This window comes from Pseudophryne corroboree, chromosome 11 (genome assembly GCF_028390025.1).
Source record: "Pseudophryne corroboree isolate aPseCor3 chromosome 11, aPseCor3.hap2, whole genome shotgun sequence".
Classification (NCBI taxonomy): domain Eukaryota; kingdom Metazoa; phylum Chordata; class Amphibia; order Anura; family Myobatrachidae; genus Pseudophryne; species Pseudophryne corroboree.
Genome location: NC_086454.1, coordinates 92,694,687 through 92,713,457, shown reverse-complemented (window position 1 = coordinate 92,713,457; position 18,771 = coordinate 92,694,687). Strand labels below are relative to the sequence as shown.

Genomic DNA, 18,771 nt, shown 5'->3' with positions numbered 1-18,771 from the left:
GCTCATCTTGTGTATCTTCCACACTGGAGGCTGATTCTGGCAACATAGTCTGTACTACCATCACAAAACTGTACAATATCACATGCTAATCACCTCTCCTATTTCTGTGTATATATATTTGCACCGCCCATTGTTTACTATGGGATTTGTATTTCCTTATGGAGATTTAGGTTATTAGGAAGAGTTAGCTGTTTATTTAAACTGGAAAGACAAATATTATCATATTCTGGTGATATTTTAATATTATACTTCTTATGTGCAAAAGAATTGTATAACTGTACTGGACACTGCAGTATGATGTAATGTATGTATTTGAATACATTGTATGTATTAATTGAACCAAATACATTAACTATTGTTATTCTTCACTAATATTTTAATTCAATGTACAACTCAGCGCTGCCTCCATATTACAGTACAGTGATAATGACATTGCATGGTACTCATATAACCTACATCAGCAGATCTCTCCCAAGAGCATATTAGACCTTCGAATGCAATAAGGAAAACACGAGTCACACATCTGAAATCTGCAGATTAGCAACGAATACTCGTAAGAATAATCATGTGTCCTCACTGACAATCTTGGAATAATCCCAGTACCAGAACCATAGTAAATGGACTCTTAATATTTTGCTCTCAGAGTTTAGGATAATGGACTCTTTACTAGCAGCTAAGAGTTTATCTACCTAGTACAATAGGTGGCGTTCACCAGGGAACCCAGAAAGGACATTTAGGCTTCAGCGCACATAGGGCCTAATTCAAGGTATATTGCAAAACAACATTTTCCTCTAATGGGCAAAACCATGTGCACTGTTATATCTGCAGGTGGGGCAAATATAATATGTGCAGAGAGAGTTTGATTTGGGTGGGGTGTGTACAAACTGAAATCTAAATTGCAGTGTAAAAATAAAGCAGCCTGTATTTACCCTGCACAGAATCAATATAACCCACCCAAATCTAACTCTCTCCGCACATGTTACACATGCCCCACCTGCAGTGCACATGGTTTTGTTCATTAGAGGAAAATGTTGTTTTGCAATCAACCTTGAATTAGGCCCTTAGTATACTGGTCGTGACCTCCTCCACTGGTTCTTAGTGCAACAGTGCACAGAAGAGTTTTACCAGGGGATTATTCAGATAGTAGCAAGGTTATTAGCCAAGGTCAAACAAGATGGTTCATGCAAGCCAAGCAGTCTAGCAAAGAGCAGGTCAAATACCAATCAAGGTCAGAAGAACATCAGTAGATGCAAACACACAGTGTGAGTTGTGGCTAATCTGTGAAAGGCTTAGTACATTTCCCCAATAATGGGATTTAAATAGACTGGATTGGTTGCTTTTGGCGCCAGGTAATGTCAGCATCACATGATCACAAGTACAAATCCCTACAGGATTGTAAAGTAAAGTAAACTGCAAACTTATTATCAAGTGTACAACACAACCCTAAAATTCAACCAGCAAACCTGGCGCATTTCTTTGTACTAAAACAATTTCTTCAGGGAGAAATTTCTCAAGGGAGCTCGCCGACCGCTTATAAAACCCTACCAGGCATGCAGAAATGCTCAAATCCATGGACACAGTGTTAAAATGAGTTTAATTACAAACAATAATATGATATAAATAATAAATGAAACTCTTGGCACTCTCTCCCTCTACTACTCCACATTTGCTTTTCCTGAGTTGAGTTGTATTTTCAGTGATGCTGTGAGTATGAACAGCATGATAAATACCAGGGTGCAGAGTGGACCCAGGGCTGAACTCTTACATCTCTATTTAGTGATTATAATAAGACATATTATCTGGTAACACTTTCATATTACATACAATATTTTCCTCACCTGCCTCTCCTTGACCAAAATAGTCTGCATCAAAGAATGTCTTGTGCTGCGTATCGTCTGTGCGGCCTGCCTGGCCTCCTTGGCCGCAGTCAGAACATGGTTCCTCAGCTATAGATCAGCCCAGTGACACATGCAAGGTTCAGTGTTCAGAGGAGATGGATATATAAAGTTACAAAGAAAAAGAAAAGCAAGAACAATATGAAAACTTTCCGTTAATATATAGGGCGAGATGTAATGAAGTCCGAGTTCGGCGGCCATGCGGGATGCCAGACGTACTCAGTTGTTGTTTTTAAAGGGCCAGTAATGTACCGGCATGGTTTAGCCTTGTACATGATTGCCCCTTTAAAAAAGAAAAAAAAGAGTTCGGCTGGCATCCCGCACGGCCACTGAACTTGGATTTCATTACATCATGACCATAATGTAAAATATGTTTTAAAGTACAAAAGACCCTATACAAGAACAATTAAGCTAAAACTATGCAACACAGTAATAAAACATTTATTTTGCTTTTATAAGAGAGGACGAGGGGAGGACTGAAAAAGTAATCACCTGCACATTATATGTATACAAGGTACACCTACTGTACGTGGTGTAAAATCATTGCAAAAAAGTGGCTTTTGGTAGCCAAGCCACATACAATCTGCTTTCACAAAGCTATGAGCGAAACGTACGTCAGCATTTTCGTTACTATTCAGTTCACCATACAACTCCTATACTAAACTGACTAACATTTGAAATGTACGAAACAATCATTATGGCATAGTGGAAATGAGAGTACGGTGAGATTAAACATTAAACTGACAGTAAGATCCTCAAACATTTCCATGTGGAGGGATGAATCGGAAGTGTACTATATAAAGGAAAAGAAGGAAGAAGGAATATTTTGAATGCTTCATAATCAGAGCATAAAGTTATTGTACAATTTCATGTACGACAGGACACATGAATAACCTAATTAAGAATGGTAACCAGAAGGAATCAATTGTGACAGATTTCAATACCCATGGTACAGGATCTGGTATAATAAACCGTCAGACAGGATGCTGGCTGTCAGTATTGCAACAGCGGCATCCTGTCTACCGTCAGCAAGTCCCCGCGCGGGCTTGCCACACTTCACCACGCTACAGCTTTGCTTGCCACAGGTTCTATTCCCATTCAGTGGGTGGCGTGGACCCACCAACCTAGTGGGAACACCAGGAGGGTGTCTGGATTCTGGCCATCTGAAAAATGCCGCCTGTTGGGATTCCGGCGCCAGTATCCTAAACGTCGGGATAATGACAGCTGGCATTTTAACTGCATCCCTATGGTACATAGACTACTTGATGTGGCTGCTTCTTCAGGAGCCAGGCCAAGGGTGTAGCTATAATAGGTGCAAGGGGTGCAGCTGCTATGGGGTCCAGAGCTGAGAGGGGGCCTACTTTCCCTGTCACAGTTACATGTGTCATATACATTCTTAACCATTGGGTGGTACATAGGGGCCCTTTCAAGCTTTTGCCTTGGGGCCTTCCATATATCTAGTTACATTGTAATATGGTATAAAATTAATTTGAGGGCATTATAATGTAATGTGGCAAAATATGAACTGGGGCACTGTAATGTGGCACAATATGAACAGGAGATACTGAGGGGGAAATTCAGTTGTTAGCGCTGGCAGCTGTCTCTCCTGCTCGTCCAATGGAGCTATTCAATTGTTGCTCCTGTCCAGCGCGAACAACTGACGACGCAGGATTTTCTGCTTGCATCCTCCGGGATGGCGAGCTGAAATGTGCGAAAAGTGACCGGTTTGGTCACCCAAACGGCACTTTTTGTGATTGCGCCCATTAGTTTAATCGTGTTTAGCTGCTTTATGCAGCTAAACCTGACACTAATAGGTATAATAAGTATGATAAGCAGCATCAATTGAATATCGCCCCTTCGATCACCCGTCACTTTAGATGGGAGATCGGGCGGTGATAACAATTGAATTCTCCCCTGTATGTCATAATGTGAATTGGAACAATAAAACGGAGTGAAAGGAGCGCTTAAGATGTATGAAAAAAAAAAAAAAAAAAAAAATAAGGGAAAAAGAAAATAATAATAAATTTAAATGAAAAATAATTTTTTTGCAAACACCTGTGAAAAGAAAAAATGGTTAGTGAGAAATGTTTACAGCACTTTCGTGCTAATGTGAGTAGTCCTGTGTGGGAGTCCTTTTTATAAATGCCGGCACTTTTGTCCGTACTGCGGCTGCAGTTGGGACGTCTAGCTAACTATCCCTATTGCTGCCTACCTTTCAGTCACGTCCAGACTGTAATTCTTTCTTGCGGATCGCGTCCTGCCGGCTGGTCCCAATGCTGGTGCACGCGCTCCCGTCTTTACACCTGTTCGGCGCAGGTGGGATGACGTCAGGGCTTCACTCACAGATTGTTTGGCAAACAATCTGTGAGTGAAGCCCTGACGTCATCCCACCTGCGCCGAACAGGTGTAAAGACGGGAGCGCGTGCACCAGCATTGGGACCAGCCGGCAGGACGCGATCCGCAAGAAAGAATTACAGTCTGGACGTGACTGAAAGGTAGGCAGCAATAGGGATAGTTAGCTAGACGTCCCAACTGCAGCCGCAGTACGGACAAAAGTGCCGGCATTTATAAAAAGGACTCCCACACAGGACTACTCACATTAGCACGAAAGTGCTGTAAACATTTCTCACTAACCATTTTTTCTTTTCACAGGTGTTTGCAAAAAAATTATTTTTCATTTAAATTTATTATTATTTTCTTTTTCCCTTATTTTTTTTTTTTTTTTTTTTTTCATACATCTTAAGCGCTCCTTTCACTCCGTTTTATTGTTACCATTTTTTAAAGGAGCAGCTCCACATTATTTCTAAAGCGCGGGTTATCCATTACATATACTGCATAATGTGAATTGGAGGCACTAAGTTGCATAATGTGTACTGGCAGCCCTAAAATGTGACATGATGTAAACTAGGGCACTACTATGGTTCATAAAGATAAACTAGAGCACTACTATGGGGCAGAACATTAACAACTGCTGCGGACAGGTGTCTCTCCAGAAGTATTGGGGCAAGGGCCCCTTAAAAATGTTGCTTTGGGGCCTACAAAGTTCTGGCTATGCCCCTGGCCAGGGCTATTCTGTGCATATGTGCTCTGCTGACTACGCAAGTATGGCAGCCATCCAGATCCCTCTCCTGGTAATTTCTGCAGAATGTAGCCGGAGACCAAACTCTAGAACGCTTCGCATTCCGGAACTCGGTAAACCTAACTGCATTGCAGCCCCCATAAACCTATGGGGTCTGCGGCTAATCTTGTCGGGACTGCGGTAGATATGGAGATATCTGCTGTGGTCGATCCTTAAAACATTTGTGGGCTCTTTAACATCTGCACATTATTTAATAAATAGGACCTCATTGAGACATAATGCACACCTGAAATTATGAATGTTTGATTAATAAATGCCTTCCAATATTTGACATATGACATAGTATGCATTATTCTATGGTAGACAGCGTGAAAGTGGTTTATCAGCATTGCTTACCACAATAATTTAAGTTGCAATATTCAAACGTTTTATTGGGGTGTGATACATAGCACCATACGCCCTCGTCATCCCCATCCGGGTTCCTGCAGTAATTTTCTTTCAGCACAACCTCTTTCAGGAAGTCCTTACGGCTGTGCACCTCAACTGCTGGTGAGTTCCAGGGCAAGCACGGCAGACCTGACACTGAGGCCGCCAGCGTCCCCTCATATTGCAAGCCACGATTCATCTCACAGGTTGTGTCATCCACCTTCGCTTTTTCCACCTGTGGTTTTATAGGCTCAACTGTAGTCTCTTTCTTACCTATGGAGATCAGAACCTGGTTTATAGAGCTGGATTGTTCTGGCACCTGATCACAAAGCGCAGTGTTAAAGAAAAGACAGCCCACATAGTCATATTTTAAAACAATGAAAAAATTTACCCAGGCACAAATGAAAGTTTATTCAACATCCCTCCCCTTTTCAAGTAGCAGCACTGTGTGGTTCGCCTTTTAGAGACTGGAGCAACCGCACTGGTTCTGCACTACATACCCTCACTGTATCGACAACAAGAGGAACATGGAAGTAGGGGTGCAAACAGCACTGGCTCTCATTGCACATGCACAGAACCATAGTACAGCAACGGTGTAAGAAATTAACAGCTGTTTCCTTTTCAAATCTCCAGTGCAGATAGCAAAAGACTAAGGGGGTCATTCCGAGTTGATTTTGCAGGGCTACAGACAGGCCTAGCCCGCCCCGCATGTCAGTGCCAGCCCCCCCCGCAGAAGTGCAAAAGCATCGCAAACGTGACGTCACGCAGCCACTACGGCCCGCCCCCGCATGGTCCGGCGACGCCTGCGTTGGCCAGACCGCGCCCCCATAACGGCGGCCATAAGCCGCCGTGCCGCCCCCTCCCACCCAGCGACCGCCTCTGCCTGTCAAGCAGGCAGAAGCGATCGCAGGGAAACGACGGCCTTCGACCATCCGGCATGCAATAAACTGCAGCGAGCGATCGGGTCGGAATGACCCCCGAAAGGTGTGTACACATGGTGAGATAAATCCTTTCGAATATAGTCAAAAGCAGAAGGAAAGTTAGTGCAAATCGGAAGGTGTTATGCCGCTTGCGATACCGATTCGATCCCGATGCGCGGGCCTGCGGGTCTGTATCACAAGCCTAGATAGACTGTGCAAGGCAAGTCAATCTTGACTATCTCGTGTACTACAGTATCTTGTACAAAGTATAGTCAAAATTGGCACTTAATCAAAATCATACATAGTCAAAATCGAAAGTACAGATTGTGAAACTCGGTGCTTCTGGGCTCTGGGGAAGTTCAAGAGAAATCGCATAGTCGAAATCGGGCATAGCAAGGATCTCACCATGTGTATGCACCTTAAGAACAAGTGCAGTACAGACAGAGATGAGTGTTGCAGCGTTGCTGGTTATAGGGTAAGGCGGCTGGTGAGTAAAAATGTATTTGTGTCTAGACACTTTCTGTAACCTGAAAAATAGGGACATTGCCATGGGATTGGGTGGAAGCCGGAGCGGTCTGGATTCCAGAGTGCCACTGTGGAGCTCTTTGTGCCTCTCCCTGTGTATGACCCACAACAAATGGTCCAAGGATATGTACAGCCCCCTCCTGACCCACAGCTGCTGCACTCGGGCAGAGAGAATGGGAGCAGCAAGGGTACAACGTTCCAGGCTCCGGAACGCCGGACTGGCTCCCTAGTCCCTACAGCGACTTTTTGCCACTGTGCAGCTCTCTGCGGCCATTCCCGTGTACAGCATGTGACAGCTGTCACACAGTAAATGGTTTAGGCCCACAGTGGTTCTCAAACTTCGTCCTTAGGACCCCACACGGTTCATGTTTTCCATATCACCCAGCAGCTGCTCTGTGTATCACCAACTATCACATTTCAAAAATCTACAGGTGACCTGCAAAACATGAACCGTGTGGGGTCCTGAGAACCGAGTTTGACAACCTGTGGTTTAGGGTGACGTGCAGAGAGAACTCCACAGCAGCGGAGGTCGCTGCAGGTAGCTGGTCCAGTCCGGAGTCCAGACTGTTACGGCATTTCACCTAATCCCCATCTCCACTCCCTAAAACTGGAAATTAGGGATACATTAGATATATTGCTTCTGCACCCCAAACACTTCTGTCTCTGCTGTGCTTACACGATGGGTAGACTTTAAATAAAGTTGGAACATTTTGAACCTAGGAAATGTCTATTTCTTCTATATGTGGCAATGCACACATGTACTCTCAAATGGTGACCTATGACTAAGTATTGATGATACTTAGGGGATGATGGCCGCACTGCAATCTATAAATTTCCTTTCATCTTGTAGTTACCACATATCTGCACTGCACACTCCTCTCTGGCTTTTACGGGGTCCTTCGTGTAGCACCATGGTCCCAATGGATTGTCATCCGGGTTTCGACAAAAGTTCTCCGTTAAGGACTTGTTCGGGTGGGTGAGTGGGTTAATCCTGAGAAACAAATGGAGAGTCATTAGCTTTCAGAGGTCATTCTAGATCCACAAACACATGAATATCTAGGGGGATCCTTTAGTGACATATCGTATTCCTTTCTTCATATATGCATATAACACAAATATGGGGGAGGCGTATCAAACATTGGAGAGAGCTAAAGTACCAGACAATCAGCGTCTAAATGCCATTTTACAGGCTGTATTTGAAAATTAACAGTTAGAAGCGGAGTGGTTTATCTCTCTCCACTTTATCTCTCTCCAAGGATTTAAAATGAATCAAGTGAATATAGCGGGTTAAAACCGTGAATCAGATTCTGGTAATAGCAAATATGTACATTAAAATACAGATGATCACATGACAGACATAGTGACCCCTACTCACTTTGTCTTGTGGGGAAAGTTGCTGGCCCAGTACTGACAAAGTCGTCCAGATCTGGTGATGCTGAGGTTTCCTATGTAGTTTGTTCCAATGCCCTCCGCGCAGTCACCTGTCAATCAGATATGTACAGAGTTCAGCCACAGCAACACTGCGTATTGCGATCAGCCACAGCACAACACTGCGTATTGCGATCAGCCACAGCACAACACTGCGTATGGAGATCAGCCACAGCAAAACACTGCGTATTGCGATCAGCCACAGCACAACACTGCGTATGGAGATCAGCTACAGCACAACACTGCGTATGGAGATCAGCCACAGCACAACACTGCGTATGGAGATCAGCCACAGCACAACACTGCGTATTGCGATCAGCCACAGCACAACACTGCGTATGGAGATCAGCCACAGCAAAACACTGCGTATTGCGATCAGCCACAGCACAACACTGCGTATGGAGATCAGCTACAGCACAACACTGCGTATGGAGATCAGCTACAGCACAACACTGCGTATGGAGATCAGCCACAGCACAACACTGCGTATTGCGATCAGCCACAGCACAACACTGCGTATGGAGATCAGCCACAGCACAACACTGCGTATTGCGATCAGCCACAGCACAACACTGCGTATGGAGATCAGCCACAGCACAACACTGCGTATTGCGATCAGCCACAGCACAACACTGCGTATGGAGATCAGCTACAGCCACACTGCGTATGGAGATCAGCCACAGCCACACTGCGTATGGAGATCAGCCACAGCCACACTGCATATGGAGATCAGCCACAGCACAACACTGCGTATTGCGATCAGCCACAGCACAACACTGCGTATGGAGATCAGCCACAGCCACACTGCGTATGGAGATCAGCCACAGCCACACTGCGTATGGAGATCAGCCACAGCCACACTGCGTATGGAGATCAGCCACAGCCACACTGCGTATGGAGATCAGCCACAGCCACACTGCGTATGGAGATCAGCCACAGCAATACTGCGTATGGAGATCAGCCACAGCACAACACTGCGTATGGAGATCAGCCACAGCCACACTGCGTATGGAGATCAGCCACAGCCACACTGCGTATGGAGATCAGCCACAGCACAACACTGCGTATGGAGATCAGCCACAGCAATACTGCGTATGGAGATCAGCCACAGCCACACTGCGTATGGAGATCAGCCACACTGCGTATGGAGATCAGCCACAGCAACACTGCGTATGGAGATCAGCCACAGCAACACTGTATGGAGATCAGCAACAGCAACACTGTATGGAGATCAGCCACAGCAACACTGCGAAAGGAGATCAGCCACAGCAACACTGCGTATGGAGATCAGCCACAGCAACACTGCGTATGGAGATCAGCCACAGCCACACTGCGTATGGAGATCAGCCACAGCAACACTGCGTATGGAGATCAGCCACAGCAACACTGCGTATGGAGATCAGCCACAGCAACACTGTATGGAGATCAGCCACAGCAACACTGCGTATGGAGATCAGCCACAGCAACACTGCGTATGGAGATCAGCCACAGCAACACTACGTATGGAGATCAGCCATAGTAACACTGCGTATGGAGATCAGCCACAGCAACACTACGTATGGAGATCAGCCATAGTAACACTGCGTATGGAGATCAGCCACAGCAACACTGCGTATGGAGATCAGCCACAGCAACACTGCGTATGGAGATCAGCCACAGCAACACTGTATGGAGATCAGCCACAGCAACACTGTATGGAGATCAGCCACAGCAACACTGCGTATGGAGATCAGCCACAGCAACACTACGTATGGAGATCAGCCATAGTAACACTGCGTATGGAGATCAGCCACAGCAACACTGCGTATGGAGATCAGCCACAGCAACACTACGTATGGAGATCAGCCATAGTAACACTGCGTATGGAGATCAGCCACAGCAACACTGCGTATGGAGATCAGCCACAGTAACACTTTGAATAGAGATTAGTCACAGCCACACTGTGTGCAGAGATCAGCCACACTGCGGGGGTCATTCCGAGTTGTTCGCTCTGTAAATTTCTTCGCATCGCAGCGATTCTCCGCTTAGTGCGCATGCGCACTGTTCGCACTGCGACTGCGCCAAGTAAATTTGCTATGCAGTTAGAAATTTTACTCACGGCTTTTTCTTCGTTCTGGTGATCGTAATGTGATTGACAGGAAGTGGGTGTTTCTGGGCGGAAACTGGACGTTTTATGGGAGTGTGTGAAAAAAGGCTACCGTTTCTGGGAAAAACGCGGGAGTGGCTGGAGAAACGGAGGAGTGTCTGGGCGAACGCTGGGTGTGTTTGTGACGTCAAACCAGGAACGACAAGCACTGAATTGATCGCAGATGCCGAGTAAGTTTCGAGTTACTCAGAAACTGCACAGAGATGTCTTATCGCAACATTGCGAATCTTTCGTTCGCAATTTTAAGAAGCTAAGATACACTCCCAGAGGGCGGCGGCTTAGCGTGTGCAAAGCTGCTAAAAGCAGCTTGCGAGCGAACAACTCGGAATGAGGGCCTGTGTACAGATATCAGCAATACGTATAGAGATCAGCAGTGGTGGATCCAGGGGAAGGGCACTCAGGCAGGGCCGTAACTAGGTGTGTGCTGCAGGCTAGGGGGCGCTCTTGGCAGCACTTGTCAATTATCTGTTTTAAATGCCTTCACTTGCAGCTTCCCCCCCTTTTTAAAGCCCAGCATCTCCTCACCGCCCCTGTCTCCTACCCTGACCCCTTCTGTCGCTAATACCTATACAACATTCATGAACTCAGCTTCAGATTCCTTTGCTATTTAGGCACACTGTCTTTTATTACATTTCAAGATGCTGACTTGCCCGGGATTCAAATCCAATCCATTGCCTGTGGAAATGCAGTCAGACAATCTATTCATTGAGCTATCTGCCCTTGTATAGAAAGGTAGATAATTCTAAGCTAGAGAATTCTATTTGAAGCTTACCTTGTACATTGTGAAAAATTATCAGCATTACAGCTGAGCAGATCTATGTAGTGTGTGGCTGCATACTACATAGATATGCTCAATTGCAATGCCTACTTTTTTTTTTTTTTACAAAGTACCAGTAGCTTCATAAAGTGTTTGATAGTTTTTATGTAGGGGGGCAATTCTCTCTCTGGCACAGAGCACCAAAAAGTCTAGTTACAGCTCTGTATTCAAGGCCATGCCTCCCCTGTCGTTTCACATTTTTGCTGAGACTTGTAGTGTGATGCCTTGGGACGGTTGGCCTGTGCTGACTTGCGGGGTCCTGTGCCCTGGACATGAACCAAAAATTATGCTAAGCACCTCAATTTTGATCTATGTTAGACAGCAGAGTTTATTATAATTATTGTGATTTGTGCTTAGTACTATAAAGTGTGTTTTTCTGTGAGTAACTACAAGTCTCAGCATTATAGCACCTCTTATTATGTTTGGAATTAGGGTGTGCAGTCCAAGGTCCCCCCCCCCATATATTCTATATTGTGTACATGAGTACACTTGAAGACAGAGACTCCTTAAAATTGGATTAGTACTCCTCCCACCTACCCAGTGCCGAGATGCGAGCAAGCCGTGCAACCGCACGGGGCGCCCGCCGCGGCACTTTGTGTGTCCTTATCTCCTCACCTCCTTCTTCCCGAGCTCTCCTGCTCGGGGGGCGAAGTTTCGCGGAATGACGCGTTTGCGTCGTGACGTCACGACGCAAACGCGGCATTCCGTGAAACCCTGCCCCCCCGAGCAGGAGCGCTCGGGAAGAGGGAGGAGAGGAGATAAGCCTGGAAGGAAGAGGCGGCCGGCACAAGGGACGTGAGGCGGCCGCACCCGAAGAGCGGGAAGATGTAAGTATTATCTCTATCTCTCTCTCCCCCTTCCTCCCCCCCACTTGACACCTGCCTGCCGCACTGTGTAAAATGGGGATACCTGCCTGCCGCACTTTGTAAAATGGGGACACCTGCCTGCCGCGCTGTGTAAAATGGGGACACCTGCCTGCCGCACTGTGTAAAATGGGGATATCTGCCTGCCGCACTTTGTAAAATGGGGACACCTGCCTGCCGCATTGTGTAAAATGGGGACATCTGCCTGCCGCGCTGTGTAAAATGGGGACACCTGCCTGCCGTGCTGTGTAAAATGGGGACACTAGCCTGCCGTGCTGTGTAAAATGGGGACACCTGCCTGCCGCACTGTGTAAAATGGGGACTTTTTATTTTTATTCTCCTGTGGTGGGCGTGATATCAGCCGAGGCCACGCCCACTTTAATGAGACCACGCCCATTTTATTCAGGCCACACACCCATGTCGGGAGCACGCGCGCCCTCGGCGCGCGCATGCCGTTTCTTTTTATAGCTATGTGGGGGGGGGGGGGGGCACGCAATTGTTTTTATAGCAATGGGGGGGGGGGGGGCATTTTGAAATCTCGCACTGGGAGCCAAATTGGCTAGAAACGGCCCTGCACCTACCCAAGGGTGTTTTTAATTAGCATGGATCTCTGGCATTTAAAGACTGCATATCAGGAAAGGCCCTATGATGGTGAGTAATCAATAAATGTATGCAATTTGTCAGTTTTATGGATGAGTTTGGGGCACGGGGCCCCCTGAGTTGGCAAGGCCAAGCTGCTTTGGGGCATCACATTGTAATAATAGGATTTTAATACCTACCGGTAAATCCTATTCTTTTAGTCCGTAGAGGATGCTGGGGACACCAGAAGATCCATGGGGCATAGACGGGATCCGCAGGAGACATAGGCACTTTAAGACTTGAAAAGGGGTGTGCACTGGCTCCTCCCTCTATGCCCCTCCTCCAGACTCCAGGGAGACGGACAAATTTCGAGGAAAGGATCTATTGTTAAACTAAGATTTTACTCACCGGTAAATCTATTTCTCGTAGTCCGTAGTGGATGCTGGGAACTCCGTAAGGACCATGGGGAATAGCGGCTCCGCAGGAGGCTGGGCACAACTAAAGAAAGCTTTAGGACTACCTGGTGTGCACTGGCTCCTCCCTCTATGACCCTCCTCCAGACCTCAGTTAGGATACTGTGCCCGGAAGAGCTGACACAATAAGGAAAGGATTTTGAATCCCGGGTAAGACTCATACCAGCCACACCAATCACACCGTATAACTCGTGATACTATACCCAGATAACAGTATGAAATATATAACTGAGCCTCTCAACAGATGGCTCAACAATAACCCTTTAGTTAAACAATAACTATATACAAGTATTGCAGACAATCCGCACTTGGGACGGGCGCCCAGCATCCACTACGGACTACGAGAAATAGATTTACCGGTGAGTAAAATCTTATTTTCTCTGACGTCCTAGTGGATGCTGGGAACTCCGTAAGGACCATGGGGATTATACCAAAGCTCCCAAACGGGCGGGAGAGTGCGGATGACTCTGCAGCACCGAATGAGCGAACTCTAGGTCCTCCTCAGCCAGGGTATCAAACTTGTAGAATTTAGCAAAAAAAAAAGTGTTTGACCCCGACCAAGTAGCTGCTCGGCAAAGTTGTAAAGCCGAGACCCCTCGGGCAGCCGCCCAAGAAGAGCCCACCTTCCTCGTGGAATGGGCTTTTACAGATTTAGGATGCGGCAGTCCAGCCGCAGAATGTGCAAGTTGAATCGTGCTACAGATCCAGCGAGCAATAGTCTGCTTTGAAGCAGGCGCACCCAACTTGTTGGGCGCATGCAGGATAAATAGCGAGTCAGTCTTTCTGACTCCAGCTGTCCTGGAAACATAGATTTTTAGGGCCCGGACTACGTCCAGCAACTTGAAATCCTCCAAGTCACGAGTAGCCGCAGGCACCACAATAGGCTGGTTCAAATGAAACGCTGAAACCACCTTTGGGAGAAATTGGGGGCGAGTCCTCAATTCCGCCCTATCCATATGGAAAATCAGATAAGGGCTTTTACAAGACAAAGCCGCCAATTCTGACACACGCCTGGCCGAAGCCAAGGCCAACAGCATGACCACTTTCCACGTGAGATATTTTAGTTCCACGGTTTTAAGTGGTTCAAACCAATGCGACTTTAGGAAATCCAACACCACGTTGAGATCCCAAGGTGCCACTGGGGGCACAAAAGGGGGCTGAATATGCAGCACTCCCTTAACAAATGTCTGAACTTCAGGTAGTGAAGCCAGTTCTTTTTGGAAGAAAATCGATAGAGCCGAAATCTGGACCTTAATGGAACCCAATTTTAGGCCCATAGTCACCCCTGATTGTAGGAAGTGCAGAAATCGACCTAGCTGAAATTCCTCCGTTGGGGCCTTCCTGGCCTCACACCACGCAACATATTTCCGCCATATGCGGTGATAATGGTTTGCGGTCACTTCTTTCCTAGCTTTAATAAGCGTAGGGATAACTTCCTCCGGAATGCCCTTTTCCTTCAGGATCCGGCGTTCAACCGCCATGCCATCAAACGCAGCCGCGGTAAGTCTTGGAACAGACAGGGCCCCTGCTGCAGCAGGTCCTGTCTGAGCGGCAGAGGCCATGGGTCCTCTGAGATCATTTCTTGAAGTTCTGGGTACCAAGCTCTTCTTGGCCAATCCGGAACAATGAGTATAGTTCTTACTCCTCTCCTTCTTATTAGTCTCAGTACCTTGGGTATGAGAGGCAGAGGAGGGAACACATACACCGACCGGTACACCCACGGTGTTACCAGAGCGTCCACAGCTATCGCCTGAGGGTCCCTTGACCTGGCGCAATATCTTTTTAGCTTTTTGTTGAGGCGGGACGCCATCATGTCCACCTGTGGCCTTTCCCACCGGTGTACAATCATTTGGAAGACTTCTGGATGAAGTCCCCACTCTCCCGGGTGGAGGTCGTGTCTGCTGAGAAAGTCTGCTTCCCAGTTGTCCACTCTGGGAATGAACACTGCTGACAGTGCTAACACATGATTTTCCGCCCATCGGAGAATCCTTGTGGCTTCTGCCATTGCCATCCTGCTTCTTGTGCCGCCCTGTCGGTTTACATGGGCGACCGCCGTGATGTTGTCTGACTGGATCAGCACCGGCTGGTGTTGAAGCAGGGGTCTTGCCTGACTTAGGGCATTGTAAATGGCCCTTAGTTCCAGAATATTTATGTGTAGGGAAGTCTCCTGACTTGTCCATAGTCCCTGGAAGTTTCTTCCCTGTGTGACTGCCCCCCAACCTCGAAGGCTGGCATCCGTGGTCACCAGGACCCAGTCCTGTATGCCGAATCTGCGGCCCTCTAGAAGATGAGCACTCTGCAGCCACCACAACAGCGACACCCTGGTCCTTGGAGACAGGGTTATCAGCAGATGCATCTGAAGATGCGATCCGGACCACTTGTCCAACAGATCCCACTGAAAGATTCTTGCATGGAACCTTCCGAATGGAATTGCTTCGTAAGAAGCCACCATCTTTCCTAGGACTCGCGTGCAGTGGTGCACCGACACCTGTTTTGGTTTTAGGAGGTCTCTGACTAGAGATGACAACTCCTTGGCCTTCTCCTCCGGGAGAAATACTTTTTTCTGTTCTGTGTCCAGAACCATCCCCAGGAACAGTAGACGCGTTGTAGGAACCAGCTGCGACTTTGAAATATTCAGGATCCAGCCGTGCTGTTGTAGCACTTCCCGAGCTTGTGCTACACCGATCAACAACTGTTCCCTGGACCTCGCCTTTATAAGGAGATCGTCCAAGTACGGGATAATTAAAACTCCCTTTCTCCGAAGGAGTATCATCATTTCGGCCATTACCTTGGTAAATACCCTCGGTGCCGTGGACAGACCAAACGGCAACGTCTGGAATTGGTAATGACAGTCCTGTACCACAAATCTGAGGTACTCCTGGTGAGGACGGTAAATGGGGACATGCAGGTAAGCATCCTTGATGTCCAGTGATACCATGGAATCCCCCTCGTCCAGGCTTGCAATCACCGCCCTGAGCGATTCCATCTTGAACTTGAACCTTCTTATATAAGTGTTAAAGGATTTTAAATTTAAAATGGGTCTCACCGAACCGTCCGGTTCCGGTACCACAAACATTGTGGAATAGTAACCCCGTCCTTGTTGAAGGAGGGGTACCTTGATTATCACCTGCTGAGAATACAGCTTGTGAATCGCCTCCAGCACTGCCTCCCTGTCCGGGGGAGCTGTCGGCAAGGCAGATTTGAGGAAACGGCGAGGGGGAGACGTCTCGAATTCTAGTTTGTACCCCTGAGATACTACTTGTAGAATCCAGGGATCCACCTGTGAGTGAGCCCACTGGTCGCTGAAGTTCTTGAGACGGGCCCCCACCGTACCTGGCTCCGCCTGTGGAGCCCCAGCGTCATGCGGTGGACTTAGAGGAAGCGGGGGAGGACTTTTGCTCCTGGGAACTGGCTGTATGTTGCAGCTTTTTCCCACTACCTCTGCCTCTGGGCAGAAAGGACGCGCCTCTAACCCGCTTGCCTTTCTGGGGCCGAAAGGACTGTACCTGATAATACGGTGCTTTCTTTGGCTGTGAGGGAACATGGGGTAAAAATGCTGACTTCCCAGCTGTCGCTGTGGAAACGAGGTCCGAGAGACCATCCCCAAACAACTCCTCACCCTTGTAAGGCAAAACTTCCATGTGCCTTTTAGAATCTGTATCTCCTGTCCACTGCCGAGTCCACAATCCTCTCATGGCAGAAATGGACATTGCGTTTATTTTAGATGCCAGCCGGCAAATATCCCTCTGTGCATCTCTCATGTACAAGACAGCGTCTTTAATATGCTCTACGGTTAGCAATATAGTGTCCCTGTCTAGGGTATCAATGTTTTCCGACAGGGAATCTGACCACGCAGCTGCAGCACTGCACATCCATGCTGAAGCAATAGCCGGTCTCAGTATAATACCTGAGTGTGTATATACAGACTTCAGGATAGCCTCCTGCTTTCTATCTGCAGGCTCCTTTAGGGCGGCCGTGTCCGGAGACGGTAGTGCCACCTTTTTTGACAGACGTGTGAGCGCTTTGTCCACCCTAGGGGATGTCTCACAACGTGACCTGTCCTCTGGCGGGAAAGGGTACGCGATTAGTAACCTTTTAGAAATTACCAGTTTCTTATCGGGGAAAGCCCACGCTTCTTCACACACTTCATTTAATTCATCAGATGGGGGAAAAACCACTGGTAGTTTTTTCTCCCCAAACATAATACCCTTTTTTGTGGTACCTGGGGTAATATCAGAAATATGCAACACATTTTTCATTGCCGTAATCATGTAACGGGTGGCTCTATTGGAATGTACACTAGTCTCATCATCGTCGACACTGGAGTCAGTATCCGTGTCGACATCTGTGTCTGCCATCTGAGGTAGCGGGCGTTTTAGAGCCCCCGATGGCTTTAGAGACGTCTGGGCAGGCACAGGCTGAGAAGCCGGCTGTCCCACATCTGCTATGTCGTCAAACCTTTTATGTAAGGAGTCGACACTGTCGCGTAATTCCTTCCACATAACCATCCACTCAGGTGTCGACCCCGCAGGGGGTGACATCACATTTATCGGCACCTGCTCCGCCTCCACATAAGCCTCCTCATCAAACATGTCGACACAGCCGTACCGACACACCGCACACACACAGGGAATGCTCTGACTGAGGACAGGACCCCACAAAGCCCTTTGGGGAGACAGAGAGAGAGTATGCCAGCACACACCAACAGCGCTATATAACACAGGGATTAACACTATAACTGAGTGATTTTTCCCAATAGCTGCTTGTATACACAATATTGCGCCTAAATTTAGTGCCCCCCCTCTCTTTTTTACCCTATGTAGTCTGGAAACTGCAGAGGAGAGCCTGGGAGCGATCCTTCCAGCGGAGCTGTGAGGGAAAATGGCGCCAGTGTGCTGAGGGAGATAGCCCCGCCCCTTTTTCGGCTGACTTCTCCCGCCTTTTTCTATGTATATCTGGCAGGGGTATTTTACACATATATAGTCTCTATGACTATATTATGTGTTATTTGCCAGCCAAGGTACTCAATATTGCAGCCCAGGGCGCCCCCGCCCAGCGCCCTGCACCCATCAGTGACCGGAGTGTGAGGTGTGCATGGGAAGCAATGGCGCACAGCTGCAGTGCTGTGCGCTACCTTGTTGAAGACCGAAGTCTTCTGCCGCCGATTTCCAGGACCCTCTTCTTGCTTCTGGCTCTGTAAGGGGGACGGCGGCGCGGCTCCGGGACCGGACGACCGAGGTTGGGCCTGTGTTCGATCCCTCTGGAGCTAATGGTGTCCAGTAGCCTAGAAGCCCAAGCTAGCTGCAAGCAGGTAGGTTCGCTTCTCTCCCCTTAGTCCCTCGTAGCAGTGAGTCTGTTGCCAGCAGATCTCACTGAAAATAAAAAACCTAAAATAAACTTTCTTTTTCTAAGAGCTCAGGAGAGCCCCTAGTGTGCATCCAGCTCAGCCGGGCACAAAATTCTAACTGAGGTCTGGAGGAGGGTCATAGAGGGAGGAGCCAGTGCACACCAGGTAGTCCAAAAGCTTTCTTTAGTTGTGCCCAGTCTCCTGCGGAGCCGCTATTCCGCATGATCCTTACGGAGTTCCCAGCATCCACTAGGACGTCAGAGAAACTAAGGT

General features: G+C 47.7%; 1 protein-coding gene across 1 annotated transcript in view; it reads right to left on the bottom strand.

The window, feature by feature from the left end:
* F2 (coagulation factor II, thrombin) overlaps positions 1-18,771 on the bottom strand; it is a 108,299-nt gene that overhangs the window by 9,824 nt on the left and 79,704 nt on the right. The window contains exons 5-8 of the mRNA XM_063944540.1: positions 8,221-8,326; positions 7,700-7,836; positions 5,371-5,673; positions 1,839-1,946 (exon numbers count right to left, since the gene is read on the bottom strand). Of these exons, the coding sequence (XP_063800610.1) occupies positions 1,839-1,946; positions 5,371-5,673; positions 7,700-7,836; positions 8,221-8,326 (654 nt within the window). The remainder of the gene's footprint in view (positions 1-1,838; positions 1,947-5,370; positions 5,674-7,699; positions 7,837-8,220; positions 8,327-18,771) is intronic.